The 15,285-nt window shown below is 43.2% G+C and overlaps 1 protein-coding gene across 6 annotated transcripts in view; it reads left to right on the top strand.

Moving 5' to 3' along the window:
• CEP350 (centrosomal protein 350) overlaps positions 1-14,946 on the top strand; it is a 70,241-nt gene extending 55,295 nt beyond the window's left edge. For 5 of the 6 annotated variants that reach the window (XM_068199394.1, XM_068199395.1, XM_068199396.1 and 2 more), the window contains 5 exons: positions 186-2,236; positions 2,531-2,932; positions 3,020-3,166; positions 4,283-4,405; positions 10,865-14,946. In XM_068199394.1, the coding sequence (XP_068055495.1) occupies positions 186-2,236; positions 2,531-2,932; positions 3,020-3,166; positions 4,283-4,405; positions 10,865-11,029 (2,888 nt within the window). In that variant the 3' untranslated portion in view covers positions 11,030-14,946. Of the gene's footprint in view, positions 1-185; positions 2,237-2,530; positions 2,933-3,019; positions 3,167-4,282; positions 4,406-5,241; positions 5,384-10,864 lie in introns of all 6 variants that reach the window. The other variant, XR_011001969.1, reaches the window with a different exon arrangement.
• Positions 14,947-15,285: the final 339 nt, after the last annotated feature.

The raw sequence follows: 15,285 nt of genomic DNA, 5'->3' as shown, positions 1-15,285 counted from the left end.
TGGATTTGAATGGAAGCTGCTCATGTTCATAGGACAGCCAGAAGTATATGTTTCCTAGGCACCAGTGTGTATCTCCTTTTAACATAGAAACCTTGATATTAATTTAGTTGCCTGTGATTGCAGTTTGCAGTAAAACAATGTGTCTTATACAATCTGCTGAAATCCACTTTTTATTTTCCTTCAAGATGCTGTGTCAGCAAGAACAGAGAGATCTGTGTCTGTGCACACCAAGAAGGTGGCTGTGACAGCTGTCCATGCAGGAGAACCTTCTGGAACAGCTTCCTTGGCTTCAGTGTTCCCAAAGAGTTCCAGAACAGGATCTGGTGATTCCTCAGATAGCTCTTCAGCTCGACTCAAGGATATGAAAGACATTAGCAGGATATCCCTTGAGTCAGTGAACAAAGTGGTAAATGCATCTGGTGTTGGTCCTACCATTAGCCATAAATCTGAGATTACAGAAGATCTGGAATACATAAAGTCAGAGGAATATGAGAGTGGAGGTTCTAATGTTAAGCCTGTGGAGAGTTCTGACGTCTTGCTGACATTAGATGAAGAGCGGGAGAGTTCACTGGATCACTGCTCTGAAAACAAACACTGTCAGAAGGAACTGTTGGATGTAGCTGTGGAAAGTCTTCATGATACAGAAGAAATCTTAGAACAGAGACAGTCAAATAAAGATGCTGTAAGTGGCCCAAGCATAGAGGAGACTTCTCACAAACTCAGCAAATCTGCAGAGGAAAAAGGTGATCTGCTTTCTGAGCAGCTCTTGAGTCAAAAAGAGCCATCATACCCTGAAGACTTTGAAGGATCCTCTTCCAGAAAACAAGCTTCATCTGAAGAAACGCTGCCTGGGGAACGCTACAGAGAGGACTTTGAGGGGTCCCTGCTCTCTGCTAACGGGGAGTCCCTGAGGGAGCAGTCCCAGCACACCCAGGCCAGCCGAAGCAGATCCACCAGCCTGGGCAGCGATGGCGAAATCAGTGAGTGCCTCAGTGACAGGTCTCTCTCTGGCAGCGTGCACTCAGAGAGGCTGCTGGAACTTACGTCCCCAACAGAACTTTTGAAAAATGCTGAACGCAGAGATGTGGAGCAAGAACAGGCTCCAGCTTGTTCGCCACTGTGGGCCTCGGCTTCAATCACAGAAGAAACAGATAGTTTGTCCAATTTCAACATTGGAGACAGAGTACTTGTGAGTAAAGTCCAGCCTGGAACATTGCGGTTCAAAGGGCTTACTAAATTTGCCAAAGGGTTTTGGGCTGGTGTGGAGTTGGATAAACCTGAAGGGAACAATAATGGAACTTATGATGATATTAAATATTTTGATTGCAGAGAAAAGCATGGTATTTTTGCTCCTCCTCAGAAAATCTCTCACATTACAGAAAGTATCAATAGCCACTTAGACACAAATAAGGATGATGAAGACTCGTTCTTTGATGATAGACTGGAGAAACAACACAAAGCTGAGCAGAAAGATAGAGAAAGTTCCAAACCTGGCAAAGAAGCTGAAAGCCAGAGCAGAAACACAACAGAGAACTATTCCCAGGATAAAGCTCCTGTGGACACAGCTGTTTCAGAAGCCTCAGCAGAGGAAAGGGTTGAAGAAGAGTTGTCATCTAAAGCAAAGAGCATAAAAGAGATTTCTGTAGCTACTGGTTCATTTGCCCAGGAACAGTCAGTGGTGGATTACCTGAAGGATGCTGTAAAAGAGGAGGCCAACCACACTCCTCTCACTTCTAGTGTTGTGGATGAGGTTTCCACTGTTCAGTTGGATGACGTGTCAGATTTCCTTTCTGAAAAACTGGAGAGGCAGAAGACACTGGGAGAGGAATGTGCTGAAAAGTTAGATGATCTCTCTCCTGGCATTGTGGAGAAGCCTGCAACCCCACTGCTGGATTTGCTGACAAAAGAAAAGAACCAGTTAGAAGCACAGCTCAGCCTGCCTCTTAGAGAGGAAGAAAAGTCAAAAGACCAGCTGGAAAAGGTCAGTTTGCTGACAGACAGTCTTCTAAGAGATTTTGTGAAAGACACAGTCAATCAGTTACAGCAAATAAAGAAGATCAAAAATGAGAAAATCCAGCTCAGCAACCAGGAGCTCTGTGATGTGAAGGAGGAAGCCATTACTCCACCCCAGCAGGTGGAAAAGCAGATTCCAGATGGACTGAATAACTTCTTCCTAAGTTCTGATTTGGAAGATGACAGAGAAGAGCTTTCCTCTCCAGACATGTGTCCCAGACCGGTGAGTAGCAGACATCCTGCACTGATTTGAAGAGTTGATTGTGCCTTTGACTGGGGATGATTGAATGAAGAATGTGGTGTGGCACCAGTTTTTCTCCCAGGTTCTGCTGGATGATGTGGAGATTTACCTGTATGCTCCGTATGTGTCTCATATGTTTTTGTGTATCCCAGTGCATGGCTTGTTTTGGTAACCATTTATTGCCAACTACATCAGGAAATCATTTAAAAATGTAAGCTGAGGGACACAATGGTGTGACACCGCTTTCACATTTACTCTGTGGCCCTTGATTCGCAGGAGAGTCCCGTGTTTGGTGCCAGTGGCCAGGAGGAGCTTGCCAAGAGACTGGCAGAGCTGGAGCTCAACCGGGAGTTCCTGAGTGTGCTGGGAGATGACCAAGACTGGTTTGATGAGGACTATGGCCTGAGTTCCCATAAGCTGCAGCAGAAGCAAGCTGAGGAACCAGCAGTGCTGCCCCAGGCAGAGCCGCAGAAAGTGCCGACCAAGCCGTGCGAGGAGCCCCTGGCGGTCCCTCACACTGCAGTGGAGGTGGAAGGGATGGTGCATGCAGCAGCTGAGGAACTCTGGAAACTGAAAGAACTGGGTCATGATCTTCAAAGCTGCAGCCTTAAAACAGATCTTTGTGGAACCCTCCAAGAGCAGGACACAGACACCATAAACAAGCAGGTTTATAGAAAGGTACGGTCTTCAGACATTTTGGTCTTGCCCTCTGAAAGTTTATCATGGACAAAAGAAGCCATAACTTTTACTTTTTCCTTTGTTCAGGTGGTATTTGATTTAACAAGAGAGATCTTTGGGGAAATCTTTGCTGAGGATCCTAATCTGAATCAGCCCATTTGGATGAAACCGTGTAGGATCGCATCTGCTTATTTTCGCCGAGTCAAAGATCCAAATGATCTGGATGAAATCAAGGTAGGAAGAAATCTTTGTTGAGCAGGGAAAGTAAGATGAAAAACACTGAACTGGCATTTACCTGAGTGTTAGAAAATCATAAGAGGTGTATCCAGCAAGAGATTAGTTCAGAAAAGAAAGATTACCGACCTGAAAGAAAATTTATCAGAATGGTCCTTTTTTACTCAACAGATTGGCCTCCCTGTCCTTATGACTGCTACTGGTTGTTTTTAAACCTCAGTCCTCTGTGTAGAACTGCCAGGATGACCTTGATCTTATAAAATTGGTATACTGACAGCCTGCTGCTGTAGCAGATTTCTGTGGAGCTCTGTATGGCTGAATTGGAATGGATCCAACAGTAGGGTTGGGCCAAATGGGATGAGCTAGATTTTTCACTCTGACACACACACCTATACCAGCCTCTCCGAGGACAGCAGGAGTTGCCCAGAGGAACCCAAAATTTGACTAGTGAGGGCATTGTTGTATTTGACAAGCCAGAGGAGCCCTCCATGTTATTGGTGGTAGGGCTCAAGGAAGGAGAAAGTCACAGAGCCTGGGGGACAAATGAGAGCCTGACTGGACCTAGGTTAAACTTGCAGGGCTGGACATTGGGAAAAAACACGTCTCCCTTAAAGCCCTCCACAAAGAACCTTCCATATGGCTCATCAGGACACAAATGAAAACTTCCACCTGCACTGTTTCTTCTGAAATTGAGGGAGTTGACTAAATTTTGGTTAACCTGCTGAAGATACAGCGTGTTAACTGTCTAGGAAAGCAAAGAAAAGAAAGAAATAGTATTATCTAAATCACTCTGTTGGTGGGGAAGACTTTCAAAAGCATGTAGCTGGGGACAGCAGGGACACAGGACAAGGACGCCAAATTCCCACCCTGCTTTTCTGTAGTATTTTCCCATAAAATAAATTGCCGGAATCCTGTTTGTGTAGTGTTGAAAGTGTCTGTTCTCAAGGTTGAAACAGCAGTGGGTGCCTTGTTCCCCCCCACCTCCACTTCTGGGTTTAAGAATTGTCCTGCAAGCTGATGTGAATTCTGTAGTGGGACTTTTCAGGAGAGCTGCTTTGTGCATACCTTTAATTTCTTAGCTCAAATGTGATAAATCTCACCTTTACTGTTCTGTAGAACTTCATTGCAGCTGAAGTACTGAAGTTGTTCAGCCTGAGGAAAGAGCCTAACCACAAAACAGACTGGCAGAAGATGATGAAATTTGGGCGGAAGAAACGAGACCGGGTGGATCACATACTGGTAAGTGGATGAAAACAAACAGTCTTGTCAGATACTGTCCACTAGACTGAAGTGTGGCATATGAATGTTTTTCAGTATTCAGTCATGCTGTTTAAAAAATACAAAGTGTACATGAGGTGTCAGAAGTCCAGTGCCAGTGAGGGAAGGTGACTTAATTCTGCCTGCTCATTTGACTGCAGTATAAATTTGCTCACTCCCAAAAAGTTAAAAGCATGAATTTCCAGAAGGAAACAATGAAATATTTGAACTATTTGAACTTTTTCTTTGAGATGGGAATATGTTTTTCCTCTTACTTTAATATAAAATGTTTTTATTTTGAAGTACTGTTATTTTATTTGAGACAGTGATAGAGAGAATGTAATTAAACTAGTGAATGCAGCTGCCACTGGGGCAGAGACAGTTCAGTGTTAAAACTGCCTAAGATGGAGCATGTCTGGCTGTGTACAGTTTTTGAAAGTTATTTTGTTGTCTTGTATTGCCAGGATTCTTAACATCTTTATTTGCTATAATGATCGTGAAGGTTCTGCTAGGGAATATGAGCTGTCATTAACACTGCTTCACTTAATTACACCTGGAATTGATTCCACACAACGAGCACATATGAGTAATTTGGAATTGTGGGTCGTGTGGTCTTTTAATTGCCCATCATGGAGGGTTTCCAACACAGGGGTTTAATTGTATGTAAATATAATATCTCTTTATAAATCCCAGTACATCCAGATACACTTGATTCTGGGCTATAGAGTTTGTTAAACATGCACAAAGAAGTTCTATGTTTAGATCCCCAAGGGAGCTAATATTACAGCTATTATGTTCCTAATTTTTTTGCAACATAGCTAGAAAGAAAGATTCCTGACTGGAAACATTTGTTCTAGTTGAAGGCATCCAGAGTGCTTCAAGTGATGTTTGAAGTTCAGACCATCCAGTCTGTGATTTACATGCAGAGCCAGACATCAAAGATTAATTGAGCTTTGACAAGTTTGGCCTAATAAATAATGTGTTTAATTTTATTTTGTTTTCACAAGAATATGGTAATAACATTTCAGGTGAAGACTGGGAATAACTCTGTGAAGGTTGCAGCATGTGATGCTTTAGGAATAAGGCAGTCCCAGGGGCATTTCTTACAATTTTATACTGTGATGTGAGGCACTATCAGAGGAACTTTTAACTGAAAGCCTAAGGAGATAAGGCAAGAGAAACTGAACTCTATTTTATTAAAGTCTCTGTGAAACATGAAGTATTGGACAGCTTTCTCTGTCTCCCAGTCAACCCCAGCTTAAGGTCATGGGTTCTGTGGTAACACAGACCCAAGGCCAGAAGTGGATTTACAGGTGCAAGACCTGCTGCCTATCCCCAGCAGCTCATGGGGTAGCCCTAAACTGAGAGGCCAGGTTTAGGATTCTCCAGATTTTGTTGAAAGTGTATTCAAGTAGTACAAGAGAGCAGTTTCCTGGAAGAGAAAATGAGATTGTTTTTGTAGGTTTAGGCGCTGTAGAATTGTCTTTGAAAATCAAAATTCAAAATACTTAGTTCCAGTTTGTGTGAAGATGCAGCCAATATACACCACTGCAGTGTGTAGGGGATGTCATGCAAATACACACATGAGCTGATTGATTCCCCACCTTCTTTTGATGCTTGTAAAGACAATGACTGTTAGAATAAAACATGATCTTTTTAAAGCAGAGATGAATATTCTTAGGCTTCTGTTACTTGTGTTTAAACTTACAGCACAGTTTCTTCCCAGTTTCTTCATTTCCATGTTAAGTCAAATTAGCCTTAAAATGAAAACATCCCTTCACAGTTTTCTGCTGAGACAACTGCGTATTTTAATGATACTGAGAAGATTGAACACACCTGACTGTCCAGTTCTGTCTGACCCAGCCCAGGAGCTGGGCATGACTTTTATTTCTTCTGTAGGCACAGAAACAAATGCCAGGCTGTTTGACTGAACTTACTCTCTCCCTGATTATGCCTGGATGTGCATTCTGGGTTTATCATATTAAACTTAATTCCCAGAGGAAGGTTCATGCCTGTGGGAAGGGGCATGGCAGGAGAAGCAGCACTGGTGAACTCTGTGACACTGGGACCTCTAGGCTGCTCATCACACCTCCTGGGAACAAAAGGGAGAACAGGATAGATTAATCCTTTGCCACCTTGCTCTGCCTTGAGCTTTGCAGCTTCCTCCAAATGCTGCACTTTTAATTGCATTTTCACTTTGGTCTGTGCTTTCCCAGCACTGACACCAATGTGGTGAGTCATGTTTTAGTGCCAGTGACAAAAGAACATCTTCCTCTTCTCCCTTTTGCAGCATTCTTTTTGTCTTCAATCAGGCATCTCTGTCCTCAGAAAAGAATTGATATTGGGATTCTTCAGGGATCCCTCTGTTATGCTGGATATTTCCTCCAGTTACTAACATTAACAGCAAATCTTGGCTTTTAGTAAACAAATACAGGAGTTCACATTTATGAAAAGCTACTTTGTTTAAAATCAAGTTAAAGGAATGTCTAAGTATTTGCTTTCTTCCCTTTTTGTCCTTTCATGTTCTTCCTTCATCACATGTGTGCTGTCTGGAGAATGTCAAATGTATATTTCGGTACATCAGGGCTGCCAGCACCTTTCAAAACCTGTTTTTAAACTACAGCAAGAACCCTCCTATCTCCTTATTTAAGTTCAGGTGCCTGACAATAGGTTGTTTCCACTGCTTTTTTTTTTTTTTTTTTCTTTTTCCACTTGGGTCTTCAGCCAAAACTCCCTGTGCTGATCTGTTTGCATGGGGCTAGAACAAACTCTGCCATTGCTTTCCCTGCCAGCCCCCTCTTCTCTTTTATGTGGAGCTTGAGAAAGCAGAGCTCACATGATACTGCCAGATCTATGTGTTTGGTTTTCACACCTGAGGAGCTTGCCAGCAGAGTGCTGCAAAGTGCTTGATCTTCTGACCTGTTCATTTAACAGCCAAAATGTTTCTCTCTGTGCAAAAGCTCTGCAACAAAGCAGAGCTGTTCCTACCAAGCTGGCTTAATTGGAAAACTTGAGGTGCCACTGCTGCAGCACCCCAGATCTACACCCAAGGGGAGTGCACAGTAAGAAGAGACTGAAAGGTTGTTTGTATGCTGTGTCTTAAGGTTTCCAGGCACTCTGAGAGCAAAGGGCCGTGAGACTGCACCTGCCTGCCTTCCTCCTGCTGGCCTTCTTCCAAGACACTACTTTATACGTGGATCCTTATTCTTTTCAGTCTCCCAAATAGTCTGCTGACTCCTTAAATCTAGTATATTTTAGAGATATTCTTGGTTTTGAACAGGAATATCGAGAAATCAAAACATGCTAAGTCACTCTCTAAATTTCCTTCTGACTATATTACTTTATGTGGAGTTTTTTTAGGTGCTGTGACATTTAGTAGAGGGCCAGCAGGATCATGTGACCATGTTATCTCCTGGTTTTCTTTTGTGTGCATTCCTTCCTTCTTTAATTTTTTTTTTTTTTTAATAAAAAGTGTGCATACAAAAAAAAAAAAAGGCACAGAGAAAAAAATACCACACAGCCTTCTGCATTTCATCGCTCTTTGTTTTCATGTAAGGTGGAATTCAGTTTCATTAAAACTAGTTTTCCTGACTTCACCCAAATGCAGTTTCTTTCTGGTATAGAGATCTTGCTTCCTGGTATCAAATATGTGAAGTTTTACCTTTGTCATGACAAAGTGCAAAGCCCATTTCCATGCAAGCCATGACAGTTGTCAAATATTAAAAAAACTGTCTTAGTTACTTAGGAGCAGTTTGATCCACAAAAAATGGATCAAATCTTTCCCAGACAAAGGAGTGGCAACTGCCTTGGCTCAGATGTGCAGCCAGGGCTGCAAAGCAGCACAGCAGTCTCCACATGTGTTCTGAATACACTGTAAACAGGACTTGCCTGCAGCTGCAAGTTGCACGTTCTCACAGTTTTCCAAAAGTATGCTCGAGGAAGTCCTCCTAATGCCAAAGGAAATTGTGCACTCTGCCTCTGAGAGAGGGAGGAATGATACAGGCAAGGAAAATTAATCTAATCACTGATACTGTTTTTCTTTCTGGTATTATTGTACATCCAGCCTTTCTCTGCCTGGATCAAGGACCTTCTCCCCTCTCGTTTACTTTTACTTCTGTATCCCATGTATCTCTTTTCACTGCTTGAGCACAGTAAAGAAATTGTCTCATCACACAGTTGTCAGGGAGACAGAGTAAACAGCACCTTAGCGTGGATCTGGACACTGGGGTTTGTTCAAGGCCAGTGAGATCAGAGCTTTTAACCTGCTTGATTATTTTAGTCACTAGCTTCCCCCACCCTCAGTGTTACCTTCACTAAGTCTTGACTTCACTTCTCAGCAGTGGAGTGGCTGCTGGCCTGGGAGGGCTGGGCAGAAAATCCAGCCCGTCCTATGGTGCAGCTGCTCCGGGTCACCAGCCTTGGATGTCATCGGTAGAGGTCCCCGGGCATCCCCTGGCATTTGTCTCCACCCACCTCCTTTGTCTTCAGGAACTTCCCCCATTTCCAGAAATGCAGCAGCTTTCTTCACCCTCTCCCTTTGAGCCCCCTGTTGTTTTTTCCCAAATCACTTCTGCTTTTAGGGAATCCTTTTTCAGCATCACCTCTTCCTTTCATGACCCCTGTCTCTTTCTTTTCCTTGTCTAAATAGTGTATGAAGCAGACACACAACACATGATCAGTCTGCAAATTGCTGCTTCTATCTTATGCCTCTTTATTGATGGGAGGACTTGTGACATGCTGCTGTTTACTTTATCAGAATTTACAACCAGCACGTACGGGTTGCCGGCAGCACATTTCTGTGTGAGAGTTCAGGAGTCTCTTTCAGACATTCACCCCCATACAAACCCACACCCAATTATCTAGCACTTGTTAGCCTTCCATTTAAACTATCTTTTACCTACAGCACTCCTTCAAAGTTTGGTTGCAGATGGCGTTGCTGCTTCCTTATTAGTAACAAGCCTAATGAAGCCATTAATGCCTCGTCCTTGACAGCTGGGTGGGAAAGAGGCACTTGCTGTGGTAGCACAGATTTGTAAGCAGGCAGCGTGACTCTTCCAAAGCTGTTTGCAGGATGAGATCCCTGCCCCTCTCCCCAAGCTCTCTTAAGAGAGGGAGAAAGGAGCTGTCAGCCTGAAACCCCGTGTCTAACCAGGACTTTGTGAATGGCTGCAAACCCTGCAGCAGTGCCAGTTCCCTGGGGTTCCCATAGCAGGCTTTTCTTGGGCTTCACACTCTGCTGGGGTTATTGAATCATCATTGTGCCACAGCAGCTGTCAGCTTCAAAACAGACCAGTTTCTGGGAGGTTTAGCTTCATGCCAAAGGAAGAGAATGTGTTGGGGCTATAGTTCGTGTTCTGTCTCAGAAAACAACACTATTACATACTGATCCTGGGTTAGTGGATTTTTCAGTATGTTCAACCTTAGTTTGGCAGTGTTTAGGTCTCTGTCCCACTTGTACACTGTAAATGTATTTTGAGGTCAGAGTGTAAGATTTATGGGCAAAGGAGTTTTTGTGCTGAAGCTGAGCAGAGACAGAGCTTTTAACAGGGATTTTTTGTAATTTTAAATACAAGTGATGTTTGTATTCATTCCTTCTTTTCTAAAATGTTTGAGCTCTGTTAAGGTTTGTCTGTAATACTGAAATGGTCAGTAAGACAAATTTTTAATAAGTTTAATTGAAGACATCCAATTTTGAGAGACTCTCAGTAAGACTTGATTTGCTGAATGAAATTATATATTTCATTCTGATACTAAACCACCTCTTTGTCAGTGAGCACTACAAGGAGATTTTCTTTGTCAACAGTTTAGTAATAGAAGGAAATAAGTACTCTTTGAATGTACTAGTACAAAATTCCATTTGTAGTATTGCTGTCAAATCCAACGAAGCATGGAGTATTCTGTGCAATGAGTTGTAATGCTGTCTTATAACACTTGCAAGCATTTTGTCTTCCTATGCAGAAGCATTGGAAGTTAGTTGTTTCCCTAAAGTTTTCTTACTATATTATAAACTGAACAGCAGTGAAATATTTTCTTATCCTCCTTGCCCTGTTCAAGGCCTTTCCATTATTTCTTACTAGTTTAAGCCACATGGAATCAACTTCTTGCAAAATCATAATTAGGAACTAATTAATATAGCTTCTGCTGTTGGCCAAGACTGTCCCTTTAGCTGAGTCCTTTCAAGTGAAAAACTTATGCAGGAATGTGAAAGCCTTTAAAATGGATGCTACAGTGAAAAGTAGAAAACATTCATCCAGTGAAATAGCCTGGTTCAGACAGATCTGTGTTCGTTTTGCTATTCCAAGCGTTTCCTGTAATCTCTTACAAAGACAGATACGTTGTTGACAGGCAGACTCTGCTTTGGATTCTTTCTGGAACTTTGCAGGCAATATGACTTTAAACCAACAGAATTGTAATGTTTCTATTGCCTTTCTACCCTCCAAGGTGCAGGAACTCCACGAGGAAGAAGCACAGTGGGTGAACTACGACGAGGATGAACTGTGTGTCAAGATGCAGTTGGCAGATGGGATCTTCGAGGCCTTAATCAGAGACACTGTTGATGTACTGAACCAGATAAATGAGAAACAGCGGAGGCTGCTGCTTGTCTGACAGTGCTGAAGTGAGCGCAGAGCTGCCAACCACGGAGTCACAGCCCTCTCTGACTCCTGACCTGCTCTCCTCCCTGCATGTGCTGCAGCTGGACTTCCACGCGTGGGGTTCCCAGGCAGTTCAGATGGGATGAAAAGAACCTGAACTGGCTGCCAAGGCCTCGCACCAGATTTATTGTTTGGAACAAGCTGATCCCTCACTTGAGACTGCTTTGAGGAGTGCTCAAGACTGTTCACGTGCCATAACTGTCAGTTATGTCCCATAACTGTCAGCAGCTGCCTGGGGCCCTGGCCTGAGGCTTTGACATGTTCAGCTTGTTCCCTGAAAGGATTGGGTTAAGTTGGGATATTGGCTGTTTTGCTGGAATGGTGGTCAGCCATCAGTACTCAACTTGTCTTTAGAAATGTGAGTAATTTGGAGAAGCAACAGTTTGGTCAGGTTTTTGTCCTAAACAGAGACTTACCATACTGAACAGTGTTACAATCTTAACACATCTTCTCCTGCAGCCCTAACAATGTGCATCGGTTCCTTCTGCTTCAGAGCCTATTTAATTCACTTCTCCGTGAAGCTGGTTTTCATCTTTCTTCTGTGATGTGGTACCGAGCATGGTGCCAGCCCAGTCCAGGGGAATTGGATGATGTTTCTTCCTGCCTACAAGTAAAGAATTCTTGCTGCTTTGCTCTGAGGCGGAGCAAGATAAAGCCTGCCTAATGTCAAGTGTGAATGATGAGCCCGTGGACAACTTTCCTCCTACCGTGTAGCACTTCTCTTCCTGGAGCACCAGCTGCTCCCAGATAATGGATACTCAGGATTTTCTCAGGCACGAGACATGCAGGAGTGGAAAACATTTCCTCACAAAAATTTGGCCTTCAATCCCTCAGCTTTCTCCCTTACTGTCACCTAATGATTTGGAGAAGCTGTTACTTGAACAATTTAGGGAACAGAGTGTATTCACCAAAGAAAGCGGTGTCTGGTGCTTGACTGTCTGCATGTTTTGTGCTTGTGGGTTTTTTATTTATTTTCAGATAATTTATTAAGTGGATTACAGGAGAGTGTCCAGTGCAGTTGGCTGCACTGTCTTGTGTTTTGAGACAGATGAACTTGAGAGAGCATCTGGTTTGGAAACTTGCAGAGCCCTATATTCTTCACACAAAACCTCCAGCTTCACGAGGCAGATAGGAGGGGGTGAAGGTAGGAACAACCAAACCTCAGTGACCAAGGGTGGGACGCAAAGACAGGTCTAGGAGTGGAGCTTGAAAACCGAAGCAGCTGGTTGGGAGACAATGGAGAGTTGAGGGGGCTGAGCTGAAAAATTGTGTGAAAATTCCCAACTCTTTCTATTCCCTTCCTTTCCCACAACTTCTGCACCATATTATGTGGTTGATTTTGGTTGATTTGGCTGGATTCATCCGCAGTGTTGTTCTGCTGATTGCTGGTTCCTGACCTGTTCTTCCTGTTCTTGTGTTTTTTGTGGAGGAACACAGACAATCTGGGGTCAAACATTGATGCCTTAATAGTGGATGTCCCTGTTTGCTAACCTGGGACAAGACCCAGAGGAAAGTCAGATTCTCCAGGCACTGGAGTGTAGACAGACACTTGGAAGCCCTCAGAGGTGCCTCAAATATGCTTCAGCCCACAACAGGCGTGGCAGGGGGCATCTCTACTGTTTCATTCATCTGCTTGGTTCTTGGGCTTCCTGCTGTGCATACCTCTTCTACTGCTCCAATTTGGTTTCTCTTTTCCGCCTTTTTTTTTTTTTTTTTTTGGGTTGTTTATTGTTTGGGATTTTTTGAAAGCTATCATTGGAATATTTGCATTTTGCACAATGACACACAGCTGGTAATTCTTCAGGGACAGCACTGGGAAATGTTGGATTTGCCAGAGGTCCATACAGATTCTCAGATGTAGTGTTGCCAGCACCTCACTTGTGAGTTAGTGGTGAGCCATATCCATGGGAGCTCTGTGAGTGGAAGAACAAGGAGGAGAGAATGGTGGATAGGGACACCTCCAGTGGGAATATGTATGTCTGTCCCTCAGTAGTGGGCCTTTTGGCTGGCTGGAAGTCAAATGGTCTTGGTGGAGCATTGCTCAGCTTTTTTTCTCAAGTGATTCATTTGTTCATGTAAAATGTCATGATGCTGAACCAGGAAACCTTTGGATGCTTAAGACAGAAGCAAACAAAAGCTGCTAGATTTAACCAGCATGGTGTCACTGATTGGGTCACCACCTCAGATTCCCTCTCCTGGGTGTATCTCTTTCAATAGCAAGGATTGCTATTTTTATAGGTAGCAGTTATGGAAAGAGGACAGAAACCTGCAGAGTCGGTTTGTCCCTGGAGCATCGGGTCAGGTTCTGTTCTGTAGATTCTGTGGCCAGTGTTGAGAAGGTTGTCCTGCATCCCCAGGGTTTTTTGCTGTTCTGAGGGGCTCATGGGGTGTTTGTGGTCTGTCCAGCAGGAGTGGGGAGGTTGTGCAGTCAGGCCCAACAGGTTATGGGGGCCCGTTGGAGCTCGTGTGCCTGTTGTCTTTTGGCTGTAGTACCCTTCACAGAAGCACTGTTTTTATCAGGTGTTTGGACAGAAGGAAGTTGTGTCTAAGTAATGGCTTTGTTCCTTTGCAGACATGACTGATTTATTTTTGGTAGCAATCCTTGCTAGGAGCAACCCTAAAATGACTTGAACGTACGTGAATTACCTTCTCAATACCTCACGTGTGTTGAGTTGCTTGGAGTTGAGTGTATGTTCAAAACCTCAAGTGGGTTGAGTACTTGTGGACTGATGATTACTGCGATGAAGCAAGGGTCAGGCTGGTAGTGAGGAGATATGGGGAAGCCTGGGGTCCCACACACAGGCTGAATTCTCTGCTTCTCTCCCCAACCTTCCCTTTGTAAGAACAAGATGATATTTCTGCATCCTGGTTATCTCAGTGCAACCACATAAGAAGATTCAAGGCTGGGACATTTTGCTGAGACCTGTGAGCTGTTTGGGGCAGCAGCTGTCATCACTGGGGACATGCTGCTCCATCTTTGGAAGGATCTCTGAGCCAGGCTGGAAAGCCCAGGCTTGTGTGAGCATGGAGTGTGAGTACCTCTGTAACAGCCGGACGCTCTGTGAGCCAAGCCCTGGAATATCAGTACTTCTGCCTTTCAGAGAAGGCTTGTTGCTCACAAGGTGGAATGAGGGATTGAAAAATCCCATCTTGTTCCTTTTCCTTTCTTGAAAAAGTGGCCTTAGCTTTTTGCAATACTTGAATAAGTGTGTATCTGCAGAAGACCTTCAGTAGCACAGTGACAGAGACCTTTTAAGTGACTATTCTGCAAGGAACTGTGTGCAGTTCCAACTTTCATATCTCTTTGCTACCTTAAGAATATTAGGAAAACAGAGTACTTTTCAGCAGACAAACAGTTGAATCTTGCAAGGTATTTAGTGCATCTGAAGTGTTTACAAACCAACAAAAATGGAGAAAAGCAAACTATTGAACTTATTTGTAATTTAAGTGTTAAATGCAAAATTATATACAGATGAAAAAGGAATACTGTAATTAACCTGCATTTACTAGGGTTTTTTTTTTTCCTTGATTTTGCAGAGCCTTTTGATACACATTTGCAAAGCCACCTTTTGGGAGGCTCAGTCTCCTGTGTACTGTGTTGTGGAGATGCTGAAAAGAAACCCATTTACTGTGTATGTGTAAATAACCTGGTAACTTGGGGTTTGGGCCAGTTTCAGCTCATGTTCACATCCACAGCAGCTTTGCACAGTAGACAGACCCAAGGATGTGGAGGTGTTGGGGAGGTTTTTTTGTAATTAAGAACTGTAAAATAACCAGGATGGTCCCTGTGTACACCAGTGTAAATATCTTTGGTAACTGAAATGTACTTTAAGAGAACAAAATCTGTAAATAAACTGATTTATAAATTAATCTTGTTTCCTGGATTTTATAAAATGGAGCTTTCTAATTACCCAAGCAGTTGCTAACTCTGACGGTGTCCTGGAGATTTGTCCCTTGTATGTTCCCCTTTCTGTCTGATGCTGTACTTGGGATGCCAATCACAGTCTACAAAATCCCATTAGAGTTGCCTTAATTATAATCATAACTTTATTACCATTTCCTTATTGTTAAAGCTGACTCTTGATAACACCAGAAAATAGCATTGAGCAATCATTGCAGGAGTTCACTGTGGGAGAAAAACTACTCCTTGCACATATTTATTTCAAATATGTTTTAAAAACTCATGTTTTAAAGCATTTTTATGTTAAA

Source organism: Anomalospiza imberbis, chromosome 9 (genome assembly GCF_031753505.1).
Source record: "Anomalospiza imberbis isolate Cuckoo-Finch-1a 21T00152 chromosome 9, ASM3175350v1, whole genome shotgun sequence".
Taxonomy (NCBI): domain Eukaryota; kingdom Metazoa; phylum Chordata; class Aves; order Passeriformes; family Viduidae; genus Anomalospiza; species Anomalospiza imberbis.
Note: the sequence above shows the minus strand (reverse complement) of the source record. Positions and strands in the feature narration are given on the sequence as shown.